The following is an 18,611-nucleotide window of genomic DNA, read 5'->3' as shown; positions in this document are numbered from 1 at the left end:
CAGTGAAAAACCTGTTCCACCAGCCCACATATTTCCACCAACATGTGGCATGTTGTCTGGATCCACTTTTCCATGTTTAGGGGAACTGACATCCAAACCACTTTCTCTCTCAATGGTTATCTGTAAAATAGATAAACAGAGCTGTAAATCTCTCTTATAGCAAAGAAAGAACTCTAACAACCTAATAATATGATACTAGGAGTGTTGAAGAGCTATAGGACCAGCAACATTCCACCTGAAGAGGACAACAGAATACAGCAGAGAAAAACAGGGCTCCCAAGTGGCACATTAGACCCACACCCAACCTAAGACAGAACCACTCAGTGCATTTAGATCATATCCACACTAGAAAAGCACTTCCTGATAACTGCCCAACATAATTCGAAATCCCCCTGTAGACAGAATCACCTGCAGTTTGAACACTTCTCAGAGTATTGTATATCCATAGCACCGTACATCCATTTACACATTTCATGCACAGTTGCAGTTCATGTTCATTATTGATGGGTAGATTGATCTTCCTTTCATGAATTAAAGGGACTAAAGAAATGAGGTGCTCTTCTCTGGGATTCATTCAAATGACACACTCACACAACCCTTACCTTCCCTGACATGACCACCAAAGTCTACCAAGGTGGGTTTTCTAGACCTGCCTGCTGACAGCACTTTCCCCATTGATTTGTGGCACAGCTGAACACCCAACAGCTGTCAGATGGTCAGGGTTGAGTCACTTTAGGCTGGGGATGGATTTAAGTGGGTGACTGAAGGTAAAAATACTCCTTCCCGTTACGAATTCTGAGTCATGTAGTGAATCAATGATTCATGTGTAAACTGCCCTTCAGTTATGAATCTTCTATAATTTAATGCCACTTCATTTTTTTAAAATGAAACTTAATGACTGAGATGGAAAATTAATGTCTCTAACCACTACAAATTAACTTTCTTCTCATCTACCATAGTACATTTAATTCTCCGACGAATTTGTGTCCCAATAACTATGATTTACTGCCTTCTCAAAAGTTCACCGGCATTATCAGGGGTTTCACTGTAGTGCAGTTTAATCCTTGAATTCACTGTCTTGCAGACTCAACTCCACGTTGACATGAATTCCATACACGGTTTTGAACTGAAAACATGTTCTCTGTCAACTCTGTCTTGGCAGCTATTCAAAACATAATTTTCTTTCCATTTATAGAACTTATATCAATTCAAAGAGGTATGTACAATACATCCTCTGTAAACCATTAGTCATGAGTGTAAAATCAAGACCTAATATGATAAATTACATTCATTTAACATTTGTTTGGGAAGAGAGACACTTAACCACAACAGCACATTACCCTTAGGGTTATATACTTTTTAAGTTTAAGAGATTTCCTCCAAAATAAACTGTTCTTTTTTTATAACTGGTAGATTTAAAAACTAACAGAAACACAGGTCAAAAATCACTGAACTTAGTTTAAAATAAACTCATAAAAGGAAAATGGTAATGTCAGCCTCATGAATCAAAACAAAATATTATTCTGTAATGCAAAACAATAAAATCATGCAAAAATTGTACATGTTCATGCTTCTGGGTTTTTTATAGAAGGTTCTTTATTCTGCAAAAGGAAGCTCTGTGAAACACACATAACCATAACCAGTGATGCAAATGTCATATTCTATTTTTGTCAAGTTCTTCCATTGAAAAACTTCACTAAACATTTTGAAATACAAGCATTGTTTAAATCTTAAAAGTTCTGTAGACAATAGAGCTTTACTGCTCATGTGTCTTTCTCACGTGTAAGTTGTTCACAAATAGTATTTCTAGTACACACGCAATAGACAAGTTTCTAATATAAACCTATTTTACAACAGTGTTGATCTGATTAAAGCAGGTATTTGTAAATTTGAAATGGCATATGGCTAATAGATAATATTTTATTTTATAAGGATTATTGGCTTTCTGTTCTTAAAATGACAGTACATCCAACATTTCATTTCTGTTAAAACTCGGAAAAAATTTTCTTGAGAGAGAAAAAAAGAAATAAGTGGTACAATCTATCATAGCTTAAGAATGTGACCTCTTCACTACCTTTTGTTTATATATAGTCAATAGCCTACTGGATAAAATAATTGTAAATTCAATGACACTAGAATGGAACACCACCAGCAGATGTGTAAGTGTCATGTAGGTGCATTGCAGCAGTTTCATTAATTTACTTATTTTTTAAGTCTCATCTGTGCAGACAAAAGGTAGAATTCTGCTAACTCTTAATACTTTAACAACCAATTTTTATTAGCACTGGTTTGCTGGGGTAATTATTTTTTAAATTTATGATACACTTAGAAATGGCATTACATTAGCACACTGTAGAATCCTTTGAAGAAAATTTTCTGAATGTGCTTTCCTGTTTTTGTTTTAAGCTCTTAGATAATTCCCTTAGTGACTTATCAGGCTTTTCTCCTTCCCATTCCATGTGTTTTAAGGCAATTTTACAACAAACAACTTCTCTCTCCTCTGCAAGTGCTTCTATAAACTAAAAGTTAGACTAGCAAATATCTATACTAGAATTGAAGATATATTTTAGAAATAAATAAACAATAAGTCACTGAGCCTTGACATGAAATCAGAGAGAGCATGAAGAAAAAACTGAAGAGAAAAACTTCTGGAAAATGATACATTCTTTAGTGTGACAAATATAAAGAGATGGAAGAGCCATAGATAAGTCACTCCTCTGAGAACTGGAGGAATTCATGACATTAGAAAGGTAGACTTAAGGGGTAGGATCCAAAACTGGAGGGATTATAAACCTGAGAAACTGAAGGATAGTCAGCAGCTAAAATCTAGTTTGTCTTGCTTGAGAAAGAAGACAAGAAAAACAAGTACTAAAAGTAGAGAAATGGCTCAAACAAACCTAAAATCCACTGTAATTTTTCCATGTTGCCTGATTGGACTTTCTAAAAAGAGTTTTCTCTTACTGTTATGATGGATATTTTTCAAATATATAAATACATAATTTCCTTGCTCAAAAGTTGACCTGTTCTCTCCTGAATATTTTCCGTTTGAATCTATCGCAAGACTTCCATTGTTTCTTTCAATGAGAGTTTTGACTAAGAATCTCTTCTTGAGGAAATCTGTGCTCTTCTTAGCTATACATGCACTGAAAGGCACTATTCATTACTGCATCACTGTGCAGATTCCACACTGCCTGGTGTGCATATCACGGCTTTGTGAAACAACAGACAAATTCAGTTAAGTAGCCTTGAGCTCCAGCTAAGAGGCACAGGTCAGAGTAGAATAACTGGGAAAACTGTGAATTTTTCCTTCTGAAACTTCCTTTTGATTTCCAAAATAACCACTATTTCCAAAACACTCATGGCACACATGTTTCAATTGTATGTTATCTAAACTTGTTTGCACATATTGATGATTCACAATCAGAGCATGAAAGCACTTTTCCATTCCCTTTGTGTAGGCTTTCCTTCAAAGTCTTATCACATTAGAAGCACAACTGCCATCCTCTCCCGAGATACATGATTCTTATTTTATTGTCTAAAGAGTTACGATTCTTAGTAAACATCAATGATGTTTAGATGATGTAAACATCCCTGATTTAAAATATTTTTGTTCTCTTATTTTCTTTGACTATACTATACTCTCAGGCCCTTACAGCAGTAAGTAATGCGTACATTCAAAAGGACTTTGTGGCAGAGGCTCTGTAGGTCTTCCAAAGTCAATGACGCAAACAAACAAAAATGTTGTGCAAGAGGAATATGAAGACTGCAGATCAGAAAGATACTAAAGGAACGTGCTTTTCTGAAGGGGCAATGGTAAGAAAGAAGTGCTTAAGAAGAAAATGAAGAAACAACAACAAACACCAAGACTTGTTAATGCTTTGACTGAATTTTCTGGTCTTGCCTCTTACACATCCATTCATTCCTGATAGCAAGGTCAGCCAGGCAGGAATAGAACTAAACACTCATTTTGCATTCAGTGAGAGGTACACAGTATTTGAACAACTTGCCCTATGTCAGTTCCTTCTGAGATATATGAATGTACGCCAGAATGGTTTTACCTGGCTACACTGCTTCTTTTTTCCCCGACAACACTAAGATTCTAAGAGTGAACTAAGTAAGATAAACTGATACAAATGCATTCAGTTTGGAAACTAAGTGACCTTATACAGTAATGTAAAAAAGATAAAGGGGTTCAAAGAAGCCAGTTACATGATTTACTGCACTCAACAACATGGTAAAACCAGGTGTTTCACATCTGTGTCAAATTTATGCCAAACAGCTACTAAAGGCGTACCAATCTGTAATAGTGGTCACTGTGAAGATGAGTCAAAGCCTGGTAGTTTTGTCTAGACTTCAGCTGGTCAGACAAACTATGGTATATTGTGTACTAAACAAATCTTAGCTATGTTTGGAAGTGGATCTAGAACCACATTCATACCACTTAAGTGAATGTGGGATTGAATTCTATTGAATTCTGATGTGAAATAATCTAATTTAATAACATTAACCCCTTGAGAGTAACAGAGCACTGGCATATTTTTGATACTTTTATAATCTCTAAGTAAGAGACAGAAGCTGAGTTTGTTGACGATCACACAGTTGACCCAGATTTACTGTGCATTGCCCCTACGAGACACTGTCACAACTATGGGAAGAAAAGGGCTTGCATTAACCCATAACAAAATAACCCATAACAGAAGTGTGGGAATTATGGAGAGAGATGCTGTACTCTATTATTCAAATTATTTATGCCCCACACATACCCATATTTCATTCTAACATGAGTTATTTTCACAACACAGTACTTCCCTTTTGAGTTCATAATTAATTTTCTTCTAATGTATTGAAAACAAAGCTCTGCGGCCCTGTGAGTAAAATTGGCAAAAAGCATTATCAAATTTAGCTTCAGCTGAATTTGTACAAGTGACCTTAATGATATTTTAGCATCCAGTAATCTTCATCCTACATTGCAATGAAACTGAGAACAAAAAAATATCTTTAAAAAGGAGCCTCACCACGCCAAAGGCAGTCCCAAGTAGCACAACTGTGCATTTCTGTATCTTAACAAGTACTATTCAAAGTACATCTGGCTTGAATGCATATTAATAGCTTTATTATTAAGATGTTTATAACAGTATTGATGAGTAAAAGACACTTAGCAAAGTCGACTGAAATGAACATTTCATTATATCTTTTATTCATGTTTCAGAGCATTCACAATGTTTCCCCATGTATTTTAAGCCCATACATAAGCTTATTCTTCGAGTCTGTTACAACAAACTAAAGACTAAAATTCCCTAAGTCATCTTTATTGGGGAGACAGGGAAAGAGAGAGGGAATTTCACCTCCTCCTGTCTTGTCCCAGTTGAAATTTTCTTTATTCCTGGGAGGTCCATGCAGGAGATCTAATCAACAGCTCTCACTGTCTTAGATGTCCAATACCTCCATTACCGTTGTGTAAAAGGCTGACTCTCTAAAATATGTTCTAAGCAGAATATGTACTTAGACTTAACTGCTGGCAGAAAGAGAACTCATGGTTACAGGTTAAGAACTATCTTATAGAATTTGTAAGCAGAAGTCAGATGAGTTTGAAAATATTTCTAGCTTTGAATAGAAAAATAATCAAGAAGTGAGACCTTCCAGTAAAATGTGAAGGACTTCATCCTTAATGCTGACTGGAATGTGACTGGGATGTAGATAATTTTTTTGGTCATAGATATTCCTGTCATCCTACCCTGTAATTGGCAGGCCTCTGTTCAGCACTACAAACTAGCTAGAGAGTAGATTGTCTTTTAATATAGAAGCTTACTTTTGTATTCCGATGCGGTTAACTTCATTAAAATTCCTGAAGGGCGCAGGAGGTGTCAGTGCCTCCCATTTAGGAGTGCTTGCCAGAAAAGCTCCTTTGTGGTGCTCACAGCAACGAAAGCAAGTTTCTGCCTCAGGACTGGCAAAGAAACTCTAGTTTCCAATGGGGGCATGCTGCCTCATGTACAAGGGAACAGACCTTTCACCTCTTAGTTTTAATTATCTCTGGTCCTGACCGGATGAACTCATATCTAATCCCCTTACATAAAACACAATGGTTATTTCAATACTCTAGATACAAAAAGGGGGGGGAACAAAAAAAAAAAAGTACTCTGCTCCCAGGCTAGCATTGTGCAGGTGTAAAAGGATTAAATTTTTACTTTAAAAAATGAACTGTATTTTCATTCCTCCAAATCAAATATTTCTTGTCCTTAACATTCTTAATGGGAATGTTTAAGCAGAGTTGGGCATTCCTTACAGGCTTTTACATCTTCATAATAGAAATAAATGGAATTACTCCTTGTTGCATCTGGTGACAAGGAACCAACTTCTCTTCTAAGCCCTTTAAGCATTCAGTGGATGATTCCACATAGAACACATTTACTAAAGCTGCAACCAGCATGATTTCATGTGTCACAACCTAATAAATACATACAAATTACACAAGCAAACAGGGTCACAGCTGCAGTATTTACAGCTGTAGACAATATCTATGTAGGAAAATCTTTAAAAGAAAATGTTAAGGTATCCAAGCATTATTTTCACATGCACTTATTTTAGTATTAATAATAATACTGCATTATTGCGTGCTTCTATCAGAAGAAAATAGGAAAAAGAATGTGTGCATGAAGATTTGAGGTAGAATACAATTCACATAATTCAGGTGTTTAGTTCAATGTAAATTAAGGAGGTGTGCATTAGATTAATTAGTTGCATGATTAGACTGTCCTGAAAAGTAGACAGATGTAGGCAGGATCTAGGCTGGCAGGATCCCATTCTCCATTTACTCTTTTTATCATAAAGGACAGAATCCTTCTGAGATTCGAATTAGAAGATATCTCCTCTTATCCTAACATATCTGAGATGTGGAAGGAAAGAATTAATCTGCTATTTTGCCTTTTCATTAATATAAAATAAATTAAACAGGACAGCTTATAGTCAGTGAAGAATATGGGTTACTTTCCACACAAGGCATTAAATAGTTGAAAAACATTAATTATAAGAATATAAACTAGAAACATTGTAAAGTTAAAATATCTATTTTTTTAAAATAACTTGCTTACTTCGTTATCGTCCTGGCTAAAAATTTGGCATGTATCAGAAGATCACTGAAGGAAAAGAAGTGAAAACATTTTAGATTTTTATCTTACAGGTGATTTGGGAGGTGGTTATTTCTTCATCAAAATAAGTGAAAAAAAACTGTTATCACTCTAATACATTATTATGAAAAAAGAATGACTTTGGCTGAAACAAAACATGACTATGCTCCAGTTGAAAAAGGCATTAAGTAATCAATCCCACAGTGGCACAAAGGATTAGGAAATGTATTCCACGGAATGCAGAATGTATTTCAGCAGATGTGCAAAAGACTGATTTTTCCCTGAAACAAAATAATTGTTTTCTTTTACTCCCCCCTCCTCCAACCTTAAACCCTCAGTATTACCCTCAGCTGCATTTCACAGATCACAAGAACATATTTTCCTCCAACACCTTCTTTATCAGTAACATGAATATATGCATTACATTCTCAAAGAGCACATAAAAGTTCTACATCAGGCAAATCAAAGGCTAATTTGCCTGTTCTGTGGTGGTTTTACACTCTACTATAAAACTGATTCTACTTAAGACAGAAAGAAAACATTTTATAATCTACTTACAGAAACTAGTGAGAGAAAGGCATAAACAGGCAAAAAAATCTAATGGCTTCTACCATGTTCACTTGTACTATTATGTTCATCATGTACAGTTTTTTTCTATGTACTAAAAATTAATAGCATAATTTCTATTCACATCAACAGCACAAAATTGAGCCCACAAGTAATTTTTCCACAGAAAAATTCAGTCTTGGACAAGACAATAAAAATGTATGAAACACATTCTATTTCTTAAATTGTATCCTGAAATGAAAAAACATTAGTTGCACTGCAGTATAAAACTTTTAATACATTTTCTTCATTCATTTGGCTTCGTTTTCATTTTCTATCTTGCCTGTAAAATTTTGCAAGAGTTCAAAATGAACTGATGAAGCTTCATGAATCACCTGACTCCTGTGAACATTTCTTTCTAGAAGTAGCCTTTAAAATTCATACAGGCATTAAGCTTCTGTCTTGAATAGCAAAACTGTTGAAAGAATCATAACTTTGGTGGAATTTTAGAACAGTGACAGTATTTCAGGCTGAGTATTTAAGGCTGTTATTAGCCCACCGATGCCCTCATGTGGTCAGAAAAATTGCTCGATCTAAAGTAGAAAACAGAGAACGGGGGTGGTAGTGGGGAGAAGGACCAGCTGCTCTTGCTAAAGGTCATGCTTTTGTCTCGATTCAAGAACTACAGCTTTGCCCAGTTCAGTCTTAACATCAGGAAAAGGCTGGGTTTTTGCTAAAATGTTATAAAGTAAAATGTTACTTTAAAAAATCCCCAATAAATTCCAAACTATCAGTACAGATTAAAGTAGATCCTGGAGTAAATATAAACAAGTTGAGATCACTGAAGCTCCTGAATCAATTATTCTACAGATAAACATCCAACCTAAAAAAAAAAAATTTCATCAGGCGAACTTGAATTACTCTGAACTTCCAAGTACAGTTTCAGAAAATCAAAAGAAAAAAGAGGATGTATTCAAAAAAACCAAAAATATTAATTCACTTAAGGTGCAAATACTTCATGTAGAGTCCTACACGATTAGTTGCGTGGAAAACAAATGGAATTGTACAAATACAAATGAGATTATCCAAGGAAGGGAATATGATGATCATTACCCAAATCAACTTTCAATTCTTGCTTATTATGAAACACAGTCCCTGAGGGACTGGCTATCTGCCAGGTTATGATGATCTCTTGAGGTAATTCTAATTCAAGAGAGCCAATGTCCAGGTATGAAAACTGGGGAAAAAATTAACATGTGCGTGTGCATATGCATATACCTGTGTGTGAATATATATTTATACATGCACAACTACATATGTACACCCCCCTCACTAATTTAATGTGACTGCTTCTTTTAACTTCAACAGTAAATGTGACATTTTTGGCATTATGATTACTTCAGAAATGTACTGAGCTTTGACTCCAGTTCAACAAAAGATTTACCTGCAATATAGGTAGGAAAAGAACATATTTAAAAAATATATTTCTAATGATAGACTTGGCATCCTATAATTGCTACTAAGCATTTGCCTTTGCCCTAATCAGATCCAAAGGTTAACTGATGGATTGCAGAAGAAAGTCTAAATGTTGGGAATTACTACTGAGTGCTGCTGAACTCATGAAAATGATGGTTTTAGCAAAAAGCCCTTGCATCAGGGGTGATTTGAGCAGTTACAACATAAAAAAGACTACTGGTGATAAACACATACACATTGCTCTTCTACATTACTAACATGAACCACATGTTCATATCTTCTAGCAGTTCACAGGACAAAGGATAATTTCCATGTTTTGTTATAACTTTTGAGTGCTGCTATAAGACCATAAAGACAGCCATTTAAATCTGAGAAAAATATCCATTTACTGCATCTTGAGTTTTGCTAAATATGCCATTACTCAGTCAAGCATGTTTCAACCTTGAGCAATCTAGAGTTGACATTTGTTCCCTTAGGTGGCTGTGCTGCATTTATGTGCTTTTATTTTCCCCAATTTAAGGTATGTTCATACTGATTGCAGCATTCAAGGACTTTCAAGCTATTTAACTTGGCAACACAAAGTATGTTAATATGGGTGTATAATTCATTTATCCCACTGACACTGCAGTGTAGACATATAGCATGAACTTGAACAGGTGACCTGCCTTCCTTAAGTCTCAGTTCCCTTCTCTGGAAAGCAATGACAATGCTTACGGGTCCCAGATGCTGCATAATTATATATTTTAAAGTTTAGCGGTGTCTAAAGGGAACTAGTTGTGGATGGATGAAGAAATTTTTTTTCACTTCTCCATTTAGCTACTTACAATGATTATTTGTGGAAACAATGTATCAGTAAAATTTTAACTAGTCACAGAGGACACCAAAAGAACACCTGTCTAGCACTACTGAGAAAAGGAATCACTATTTCAGATTAAAACATTCTTTTTGACAGAAAACTATTCTCTCAGTCACTTTCACAGGGCAGACGGTGAGAAATGAACACTCAAAAAAACTTAATCTAAAGCCTTCCCTATTCTTACACACATTTCATTCATGTCTCCTTTCAGTGCCAAGGCCCGAAACATATCCCAAATATTCCAAGTGCTCCTGAGCCGTCCTCCTCTAGGACCTCTTCCAACAGACTGAATCAGTCTGCATGAATGTTGTGAATTCAGTTTTGAGTTCAGATCTATCTTATCATATTATCATAAACTAGGTGACAAAGCTTTTGCCATCTTTGATCAAGTACATTTTTATGCACTCAACAGGTTTGGGTATGTCCTAGGACTTCTGACATTCTGAGTATAATCTTTACATAGCATAAAACATTTTGGACAACAGCCTACAGCAGGAGAACATTAAGTGGAAGAAATACAGAAATAAATGTTTTTGCTAATAGTCACAGATAAATGCTTTACCATCTATTGAAAAATTATGCATCTTTTAATTATTTTTATCTAAGCATTGTACTTCAACTAAATGAGACATACCGTTAAACAATGCTTATTGAAAAATAGTATCCCAACTATGTCAGAATGTAATCAGTGTTTTTCAATTTAATTTCTATCAATAACCCTTTGATGAAAAAAAGTAACACAAACTTACCAATGTCTGCCTATTGACATGAAACTTTTAGGGCAAGATTTTAAAAAGAAATTGTCTTTCAAATTCTTTTCAGATATTTGATAATGAAGAAACACTACTCAGGGACATCAAACAGTGAAAAAGCTAAACAATTTTTGGGCTGGAGTTCATAGCTTTAGAAAATACAGAATTTTGTTTAGATTTTGGATTTTAGGCACTCCAATTCACTCCAGTCATTTCCGAATACTGGAGTGTTATTTTGAGTTTAAAATTTCCATAAATGATGAAAATTTCTGACCTGCTTGTATAAATGCAGACTTATGTAAACACATACCATATTTTGATAAATTAACTTTGTAGCCTCAAGACTTCAGCAGCTTGAACTCTGTTGAGTATGTCAACAATACAAATGTTGACTGTTTTGAAGATTGTCACGACATTATACCAAGGGAGCCTAATTACTGATTATAAGTGGAACACCTGTTTGTTTTCCTCTGTTTCGTTGCTTATGTATATCCAGCCTGTTTCTGAGAGCTAATGTGTTTGTGAAAGCCAAAAGGCATCCCTAGAAGAGAATATCAATAGTTCCAACTGAAGCCTAGTTGAAGATTTGTTTCTAATTCTTTAAAATTATATTTATATTGAAAGCCCTCTAATTCTTTTTTCTCTAAAAAGTCAGGAGGAATCAAAGAGATTCTGTGTGTTTCTGCAAAACAGTGGTTCCCAGCCACCTGGACAGATCTCGTGTTGGTCTAAGAATATCACCATGAAGGGATAATAAGCTTAGCTAAGCCTGTAGCAGCTTTGTGACATGCATCAATGACAGGTTTTTTGGGGTGGATGGGTGATATGTGGAACACTGACAATTTCCTTAAGTGAGTTTCTGCTACAAGATGATTGGGAATGATAGGTTTAGTCAAGGAATTAGAGATGCCTCATTAGACTCCAAGTTACTTAACACAAGTATGCACATGAAACATTACAAAAAAGGAGGTGATTTTCATACACTGGAATGAACAGATCAATACATGGCTGCAAAGTATGTCCAATTTTGTAAAAAACAGGTATCAAGAAATATTTAGCTGTAGCATTCTTAGCAAAGTAATTGTCTCTAGAACAGGAGACACTGAAGTTCTTAATTGCTTAATTGCACAGGGAATCTACATGAATATATTTTCAAGCTAACAGGATCTTTTCATTTCCAGAAATGAATGCCTTAATGAAGTATTGCTTTTATGTCTAGGTCAATTGAAAAATTAAGTAGGAAAGGTGAAGGCCTTCATATCCAATTAGCAACTACATATCTATTATCTTATTGGAGATTACATAAAATAAAAGACCTAATTTTCTGCTTATTGCTCTGTAACGCCTTTGTAAACAAAATTTCTTAGGTTTCATTATCTTTCCATTTGAAGCAAAGTAAAAAAGTAGAGAAACAGAAGTTAGTTGTAATTACACAGGTCTGAAGATCACATAGGAGGCTTTGTTCCAGCCCTTTAGCACAAATTAAACTGCTATTCCAGTTCTGACAAACCACTGCTTTGAGCTATGTACTCTGTGTTGACAGAGGAAAGAAGAAAGATACTCAAAGGAGACTGCACCTTGGAATGTGCCTAGTAGAGAGGCAGGCTGTCAGTGGAGAGAAATTCTACAGTGGATCTTGAAAACTTCTTTGTGACCGTGGGAAAACTTCTTAGCCGTCTTTAAAACGGTTACTTGACATTACTAGTTAAATCACTTAAATTTTTTGATTACATGTACTTTCTAAGCCAGTATTCTCTAAAAATTAGTTGACTATTATTGAAAGTAAAGTAATATTGTTCAGTGAAATGTAAAGTTACAAAAAAAAATAACACCCTCCCCCCCCCCCCAAAAAAAAAACAAAAAAGAAGGAAAAATAACTGTTAAATAAAACTCTAACTCTTCCTGCTGGCTCTTTTAATTTCCATTAGTCAACTTGATCATCAGATGAAACTGGGTGGTGTAAACCGACTATATCTGGCCATAAGATGGTGCTAGTGCTACTGCACTGGCAATAAAAATGGCACTGGTAAAGTGACCAAGTGTCAAACACAAACGTGTTACTGGGAAACAGTTTCCTTTTCTCATTACTTTTATGAATGGCATTTGCTGAGGTCCAGTAACAAGAACACATCAGTTCTTGCCCAAGTCTCTGTAACTGCAGAACGTCTGGTAGAAAGAGAGCTAAGAGTGGGAAAAGAAAGTGAAAGAAGATGATTCCGGCCTAATACATCTCATTCACACTTGAGACGCCATGTAAACAAAGACCGAGAGAGATCTAATTTAGAACAGACTGATTCTGTTTTCCCATTCTAATTTACTATGAGTGGTTACAGAAATTCATGAAACAGAAATAATTGCAGTGGTAGACAGAGATCCTCCTAGTTGTGGCAGACAGAATCCTCCTAGTTGAAGAGGAGAAGTCCTCCTAAAGCACACTCTAGTTGTTCGAAGTGATACTTTCTCCAGTCACTAACAGAAATTAAAGATGCAATTGAACAGTCCTGAATTTTCCCTCTATGTTGCAATCATACATAGTAGTCAGTACATTAACACTTGTGTATACATAAATACCTACACACACAGAATACATGTATACATGGTGTGTTTTCAGCATCTCCTTAAACATTCCACATGAGAACACAAGCGTATGAAGATCCTTGCAACTCTTCTGCTGGGAGAATTATCAAAACTAGCCAAAGCCTAGTGAACTCAAGGCATCTTTCACCTAGGTTTGAAGTTTCTTTTTCGAAGTATAACCACAATATTTTTTCCCAAGCATCTGAATGCTGGAAAAGTATATCCTTCGCTTAAAAATTAATTTCATTATTCTACATTATGAAACTTACAGTTAAAAATCAGCAGGAGACAAAGAATTTATTTGCATTTAATTGCAGTGGAATTTGGCAAAAATACAAACAGTGTAAGACAGTCTGTCAGTAACCATAATTACAGGGGTCACAAAAAGTTTTAAAATTTAAGCTACTATGCCTCTTTTTTTCAGTGAACAAGTCTATTCAGCTTTTCTCACAGGTGTATTTCAACTTCACAGTGTTTTCCAACACATCTTTCCCTCCTGAAAACTCACGTGCAACTCATTTTGTTAAATGTATTTCACTTCAGCTTTGTGAACTCCTACCTGCACAGGACGACCATCTTCTTGGCCAATCATGTTCCTCCAGTCCTGCAGTGACCGCTGGAGGCTTTCCAGCCCAGTCTCCCACAGCCTCACACCTCCTCCCATGTCCACAGTAACCAAACCTACTTTGCCCAGTGGTGCCAAAAGGGCATCGGCATCCGAGATCTTAGAGAGCCATGATGTATATGGAGAGAGAGACTGTGATCTGAAAAACAAGAATTAATATGATTTTTCCTGAAGTTTCAATTAAAAGGGGAATGAGTATTTATGTAGTTAAGATGACAATTAAATGAAATTCCATCCTCATTTCATGAGAGACTACAACTAAGCCCTACAGACCCACCGTTTTATCTGAAACATTCCACCTACTGAAACTGGATATAACCAAAAGATACTTGACAGTGTAAGAAGCAGTTTAAAAGACCAGGTTGAAAGGGAATATGTTGCCTAACCCACTGCTGTATCGAATCTCTCTGAAAATAATCAGTCTTCAGAAAAAAAAACTATAAAAACTGTAAAAAGATGTTATAGAAAAACTACAAATGCATATAGAACTACAAAAGAAATAGGAGAAGACATGACCTGGCACTGAGGAAAATGCATTTCCATCAAATTAGAGTAATCCCTTTCTCTAGTGATTTAATATAAAATGAGGATTTAAACACTTATTTAACGATAGTACAGCTTTATGCACAGAGAATCTTAGCACCGTTTTAAACAGTGACCTTGCTGACAAAAGTTTGCTGCTGAAACAGAGGACCCCATAGGTACACAATCTGAAGGGAAATTCAGGTAATGTAGGAAAGACTCTATTTTTCAGTACTGTTAGTGATAGGCATAATGAGTCGGCAACCTACACTAACACTACAATTAATAATTTTCAAAAATATAAAAAGGAGCAACACATATGCCTCTACTTATGGCTGAAATTGTCATGTGCTGACTCAACTGAAAAAAGTTATCTTAGCATTTGACCAGGCTAACTACACCAGAAGGAGAAAAGGCTGTTATATTTTAACACAGAATTATTCATATATATATATGAAAACTCACTTTACTTATCAGTTCCTACTGGAATATATTTTTAAACTTGGACTTCTGCTCAGATCTGCCATATATAGCTTAAATCCTAATGCTAGATTAATGGTCATGATGTTGAAATATGGCTTTGTAAATTCTGTAATGTCTTATAAAATCCTGGCGTAAAATAATGTGATTCCCTACTATTTTTATATTAAGGTCTTATATTTTTGAATAACTGTCTCAGATGTAAGCCAATGGGCCAATTATAAAATGGTGAACAGTCCAAAAATAAGGATCTATTATTTAAAATGTTCCCCAGATTATTAATGAACCAGAATTACTTTAAATCAGAATCAATATTATCAAAAATCATCATCAAATGGATAGATTAAAAAAAAAGTATAAAATTCCTGACGTGTGAGTTTAATACACGGGCCATTTAAATATGCAAAGCTGAGAGATTGCCATTTTAAAAAAAAATCCCTTTATTATTATTGCAATGGAAAATGACAATTTGTAACCAAAATATATCTTTATATTATAAAACATTTGCAAATACTCTCTATAGTTGTGAGAGACAGATGTTAAAACCAAACAGAAGACACACAGTCTGGTTATTTTGATTTATCATACAAGATATTTGTGTATCACACAAGATACTTGTGAGGGAAAGTATACTTTCCAAATGGAGAACCAAAATGTAGAGAAGCTCAAGTTATTTTCAAAGTGAACTTTATATTGGACCTGAACTTGATTCCTAGTTTCCTAACACCCACCACCAGATCATTCTGCCTGTCTTTGTCAGATCCTAAAGGTAGGGAAAAAGGAAAAGAAAATAAAGGTAGCAAACCAGAATGTAACAGGGTAGATGGATGGAAGAGGAGGAAGGAGCAAAGGGGATGAAAATCAGAATATAAAGGTACTTTTCATATTTACTAATTAATCGCTACATTTTCATTGGTATCATCTAGTAAACAGATAAATTATGTTGACAACAAAATACTTCAGTGTTTGCAGAATTTTACACAAGGTATGAATTAGTCTTACTTTCCACATCAGAAGAAATACTTGCTTATCCTGATGTAATAATGGACACTAAATTCTCTTTGCTTTTCCTCTAAGACAGAGGCTGCTCTAATCAATAAAATCAGTTACCTAGGAATTGCAATGTATTTGATTTTCTTTGAGTTAAGATCTGTTACTTCCAAGTATCCAGCAGCTTGTGGAGGAGTGACATCTGAAAAAAAACAAACGTTATTTTCCTGCTGTATGATTAACTGGTTATTGCATTTGCATTAAATTTAAACATTTCATTATACAGTACCTGTCAAAAAATGACAAGCTTTCACATTCAATACAGGAATATAACTTGCAAATAGGGAATTGTTTTATTATTATGATAGTGAGTAAACAGTCACAGTTAACAAATAACAATGTATTTGTATAGCAAATGTCAAAATTACACACAGATATAACCGCTCACAAAAGCACTAATCACGCATTACCACAATCCCTAACTCACTGTTTTTATCTGCCACTGAAGATAATGTCAGTTTTATACCTGACTTTAAAAGCATATTGAGGAACATTTCAAAACATTGTGTTCACGATTTCCACTTCAAAATTTCTCAGTAATATTAACCTAAACGCTGTTCTCTTAAATCGAACCACTCCTTCTGGAGGTAGGTTTTCAGTATCCAGAGATTTTATAACTTTATAGTAAACAGCCCTAGACTATCAAGCATTTAATATTCTGTTTATGGACAGTTTAATGAATACAGTTAATATATGGTACTTCCCTCAGAAATAAATTTTTGTGTGTGTGCCTACATTGGCTTTTGCCAACACTTTGCCCGGGCTCAGAAGTGGCTTCCAGTTAGGAGTTGCCTGGAGTAAATCAAGGCAGTTTTTCAGAAAATAAACCAGAAGACAGAATTACAGCACAGTATTGGTACAAAATGTCATTGTCACAAGATGAAAGTAAGTCTAGATTTCCTTCAGAAACAATGTATCTTTAACCTCCTTGAAACCAAGGAGAGAGTGGCTGCAGAAGTGTTGAGCTTGCCTACAGCACACACAGAAAAGACCAGTAAGATCAGCAGTATAAGGGGATCTAATATCCAATGATTATATAGAGTAACCCACAACACTACTTTATGCATATCTACTGTATCTAGATATCTATAGTATACATACCTACAGTAGCACATCTGTTGACTTTATTCATCTTCATAAAAATGGAAATATCAAACACATCAAAAATAGGAAGAAAAAGCCTAGAAAAACTTTTTCCCTAGATTTTGTTACTCTTCTAAAATGTGCTTTCTCTTTTCTTAGTAACTGAGAATAATATACATATATATAATATACAGAAAAAAAATTCTGATGAAGATCTAGAACAAGGGCTGATACTGAATTGGAAAGGGTAGCACCGTGGGATAAATGCTAAGGGATAAAAATTAAGTTAATAAATTAGAGAAAGAACACAAATCAAACAAATTAAATTACAAAAAGACAAAGCATTACAGAGTAGGGAGCAATCAAATGTTTAAATGCTACACAGGAACAGCTGAGTAGGCCCTAAAACTGCAGTCAAGAATTTTACGATGAAGCACGAACATCGGAGCTGAACGAGTACAGTTCCTCTTTTGCCAAAGCCTGATGGAGAAGAATAGCTATGCACAACTCTAGACATCAATTTTTAAGGAAAACAGACACAGTGTTCACTCAAGGGCTACTCAGTACAAGGGAGACATGGAGGTCCTTGAGCAAGTCCAGTGGAGGTCTATGAAGATGATTACAGGACTGGAGCACCTCTCTTATGAGGAAAGGTTGAGGAAGAACTTCTTTACTATGTGGGTGACTGAGAACTGGAACTGAATGGCCAGAGAGGTTTTGGAGTCTCCTTCCCTGGGAAAGAACTGTCCTGACACAATCCTAAGTAACATACTCTAGGGGACCCTGCTTGATCAGGAAGGTTGGACTAGATGACCTCCAGCGGTCCCTGATAATCTTATCCATTCTGTGATTCTGTGACATGAGATAGTCCTGGGGATGACAGAGGTTAGAACAGATGGGCTATAAGGACAAATTTAAGGAATTTTTTTTGTCTGACTAGAGACTTTTTAAAAAAGCACATCCAATCCTATCGAGAAGACTCTTACAAAGAGCAATATCATCCTGAATGAGTGAAAGTGACATCAAGTATTCAGTTTTGTTTAGAGAAAAAAAAGATGGATACTCTGAAAAGATTTTGTATACAAGGAGAGTGAAGCATTGCAATAGGTCAGTTGTTTGACAAACATCAGTTAAAAAGAGACTACAGGTGTCATCCTGTCCCTATATAAACAGGTGGACCAGATGATGTATCAAGGTTATTCCAGTAACATTTTGTGTGACACTACATGTTGTTCCAGTTAGTGTCACACTAACAGAGACAGGTACTCAGTAATAGAATGTTATTTTATGTTCATCTATAGAAAGTGCTAAGAATCCAGGTAAATATTTGCTCTCAAGTAGCCCTCATCTCTATGGCCTTGTTTTTAGAATAAACAGTAATTATTATTTGCTGGATTCTGCCATGATCTCTTGTCTGAGTTTATATTTCAGGTCCATACATCTATTTGGCACTCTTTGGGGAAATTATTACTTGTTATAGTTTCTTTTAAAACTATCATTCTGGTTTACAGTTTCAA

General features: G+C 35.3%; 1 protein-coding gene across 1 annotated transcript in view; it reads right to left on the bottom strand.

Moving 5' to 3' along the window:
- Window positions 1–18,611, bottom strand: part of VWA8 (von Willebrand factor A domain containing 8) — a 185,190-nt gene that overhangs the window by 26,892 nt on the left and 139,687 nt on the right. Inside the window, exons 36-38 of the mRNA XM_051778665.1 lie at window positions 16,072–16,153; window positions 13,894–14,098; window positions 12–120 (exon numbers count right to left, since the gene is read on the bottom strand). Of these exons, the coding sequence (XP_051634625.1) occupies window positions 12–120; window positions 13,894–14,098; window positions 16,072–16,153 (396 nt within the window). The remainder of the gene's footprint in view (window positions 1–11; window positions 121–13,893; window positions 14,099–16,071; window positions 16,154–18,611) is intronic.

Source organism: Manacus candei, unplaced genomic scaffold (genome assembly GCF_025592945.1).
Source record: "Manacus candei isolate 608988 ecotype Guabito, Panama unplaced genomic scaffold, ASM2559294v1 h1tg000014l, whole genome shotgun sequence".
Taxonomy (NCBI): domain Eukaryota; kingdom Metazoa; phylum Chordata; class Aves; order Passeriformes; family Pipridae; genus Manacus; species Manacus candei.
The sequence above is the reverse complement of the archived record's forward strand: the minus strand, read 5'-3'. Positions and strand labels throughout refer to the sequence as shown.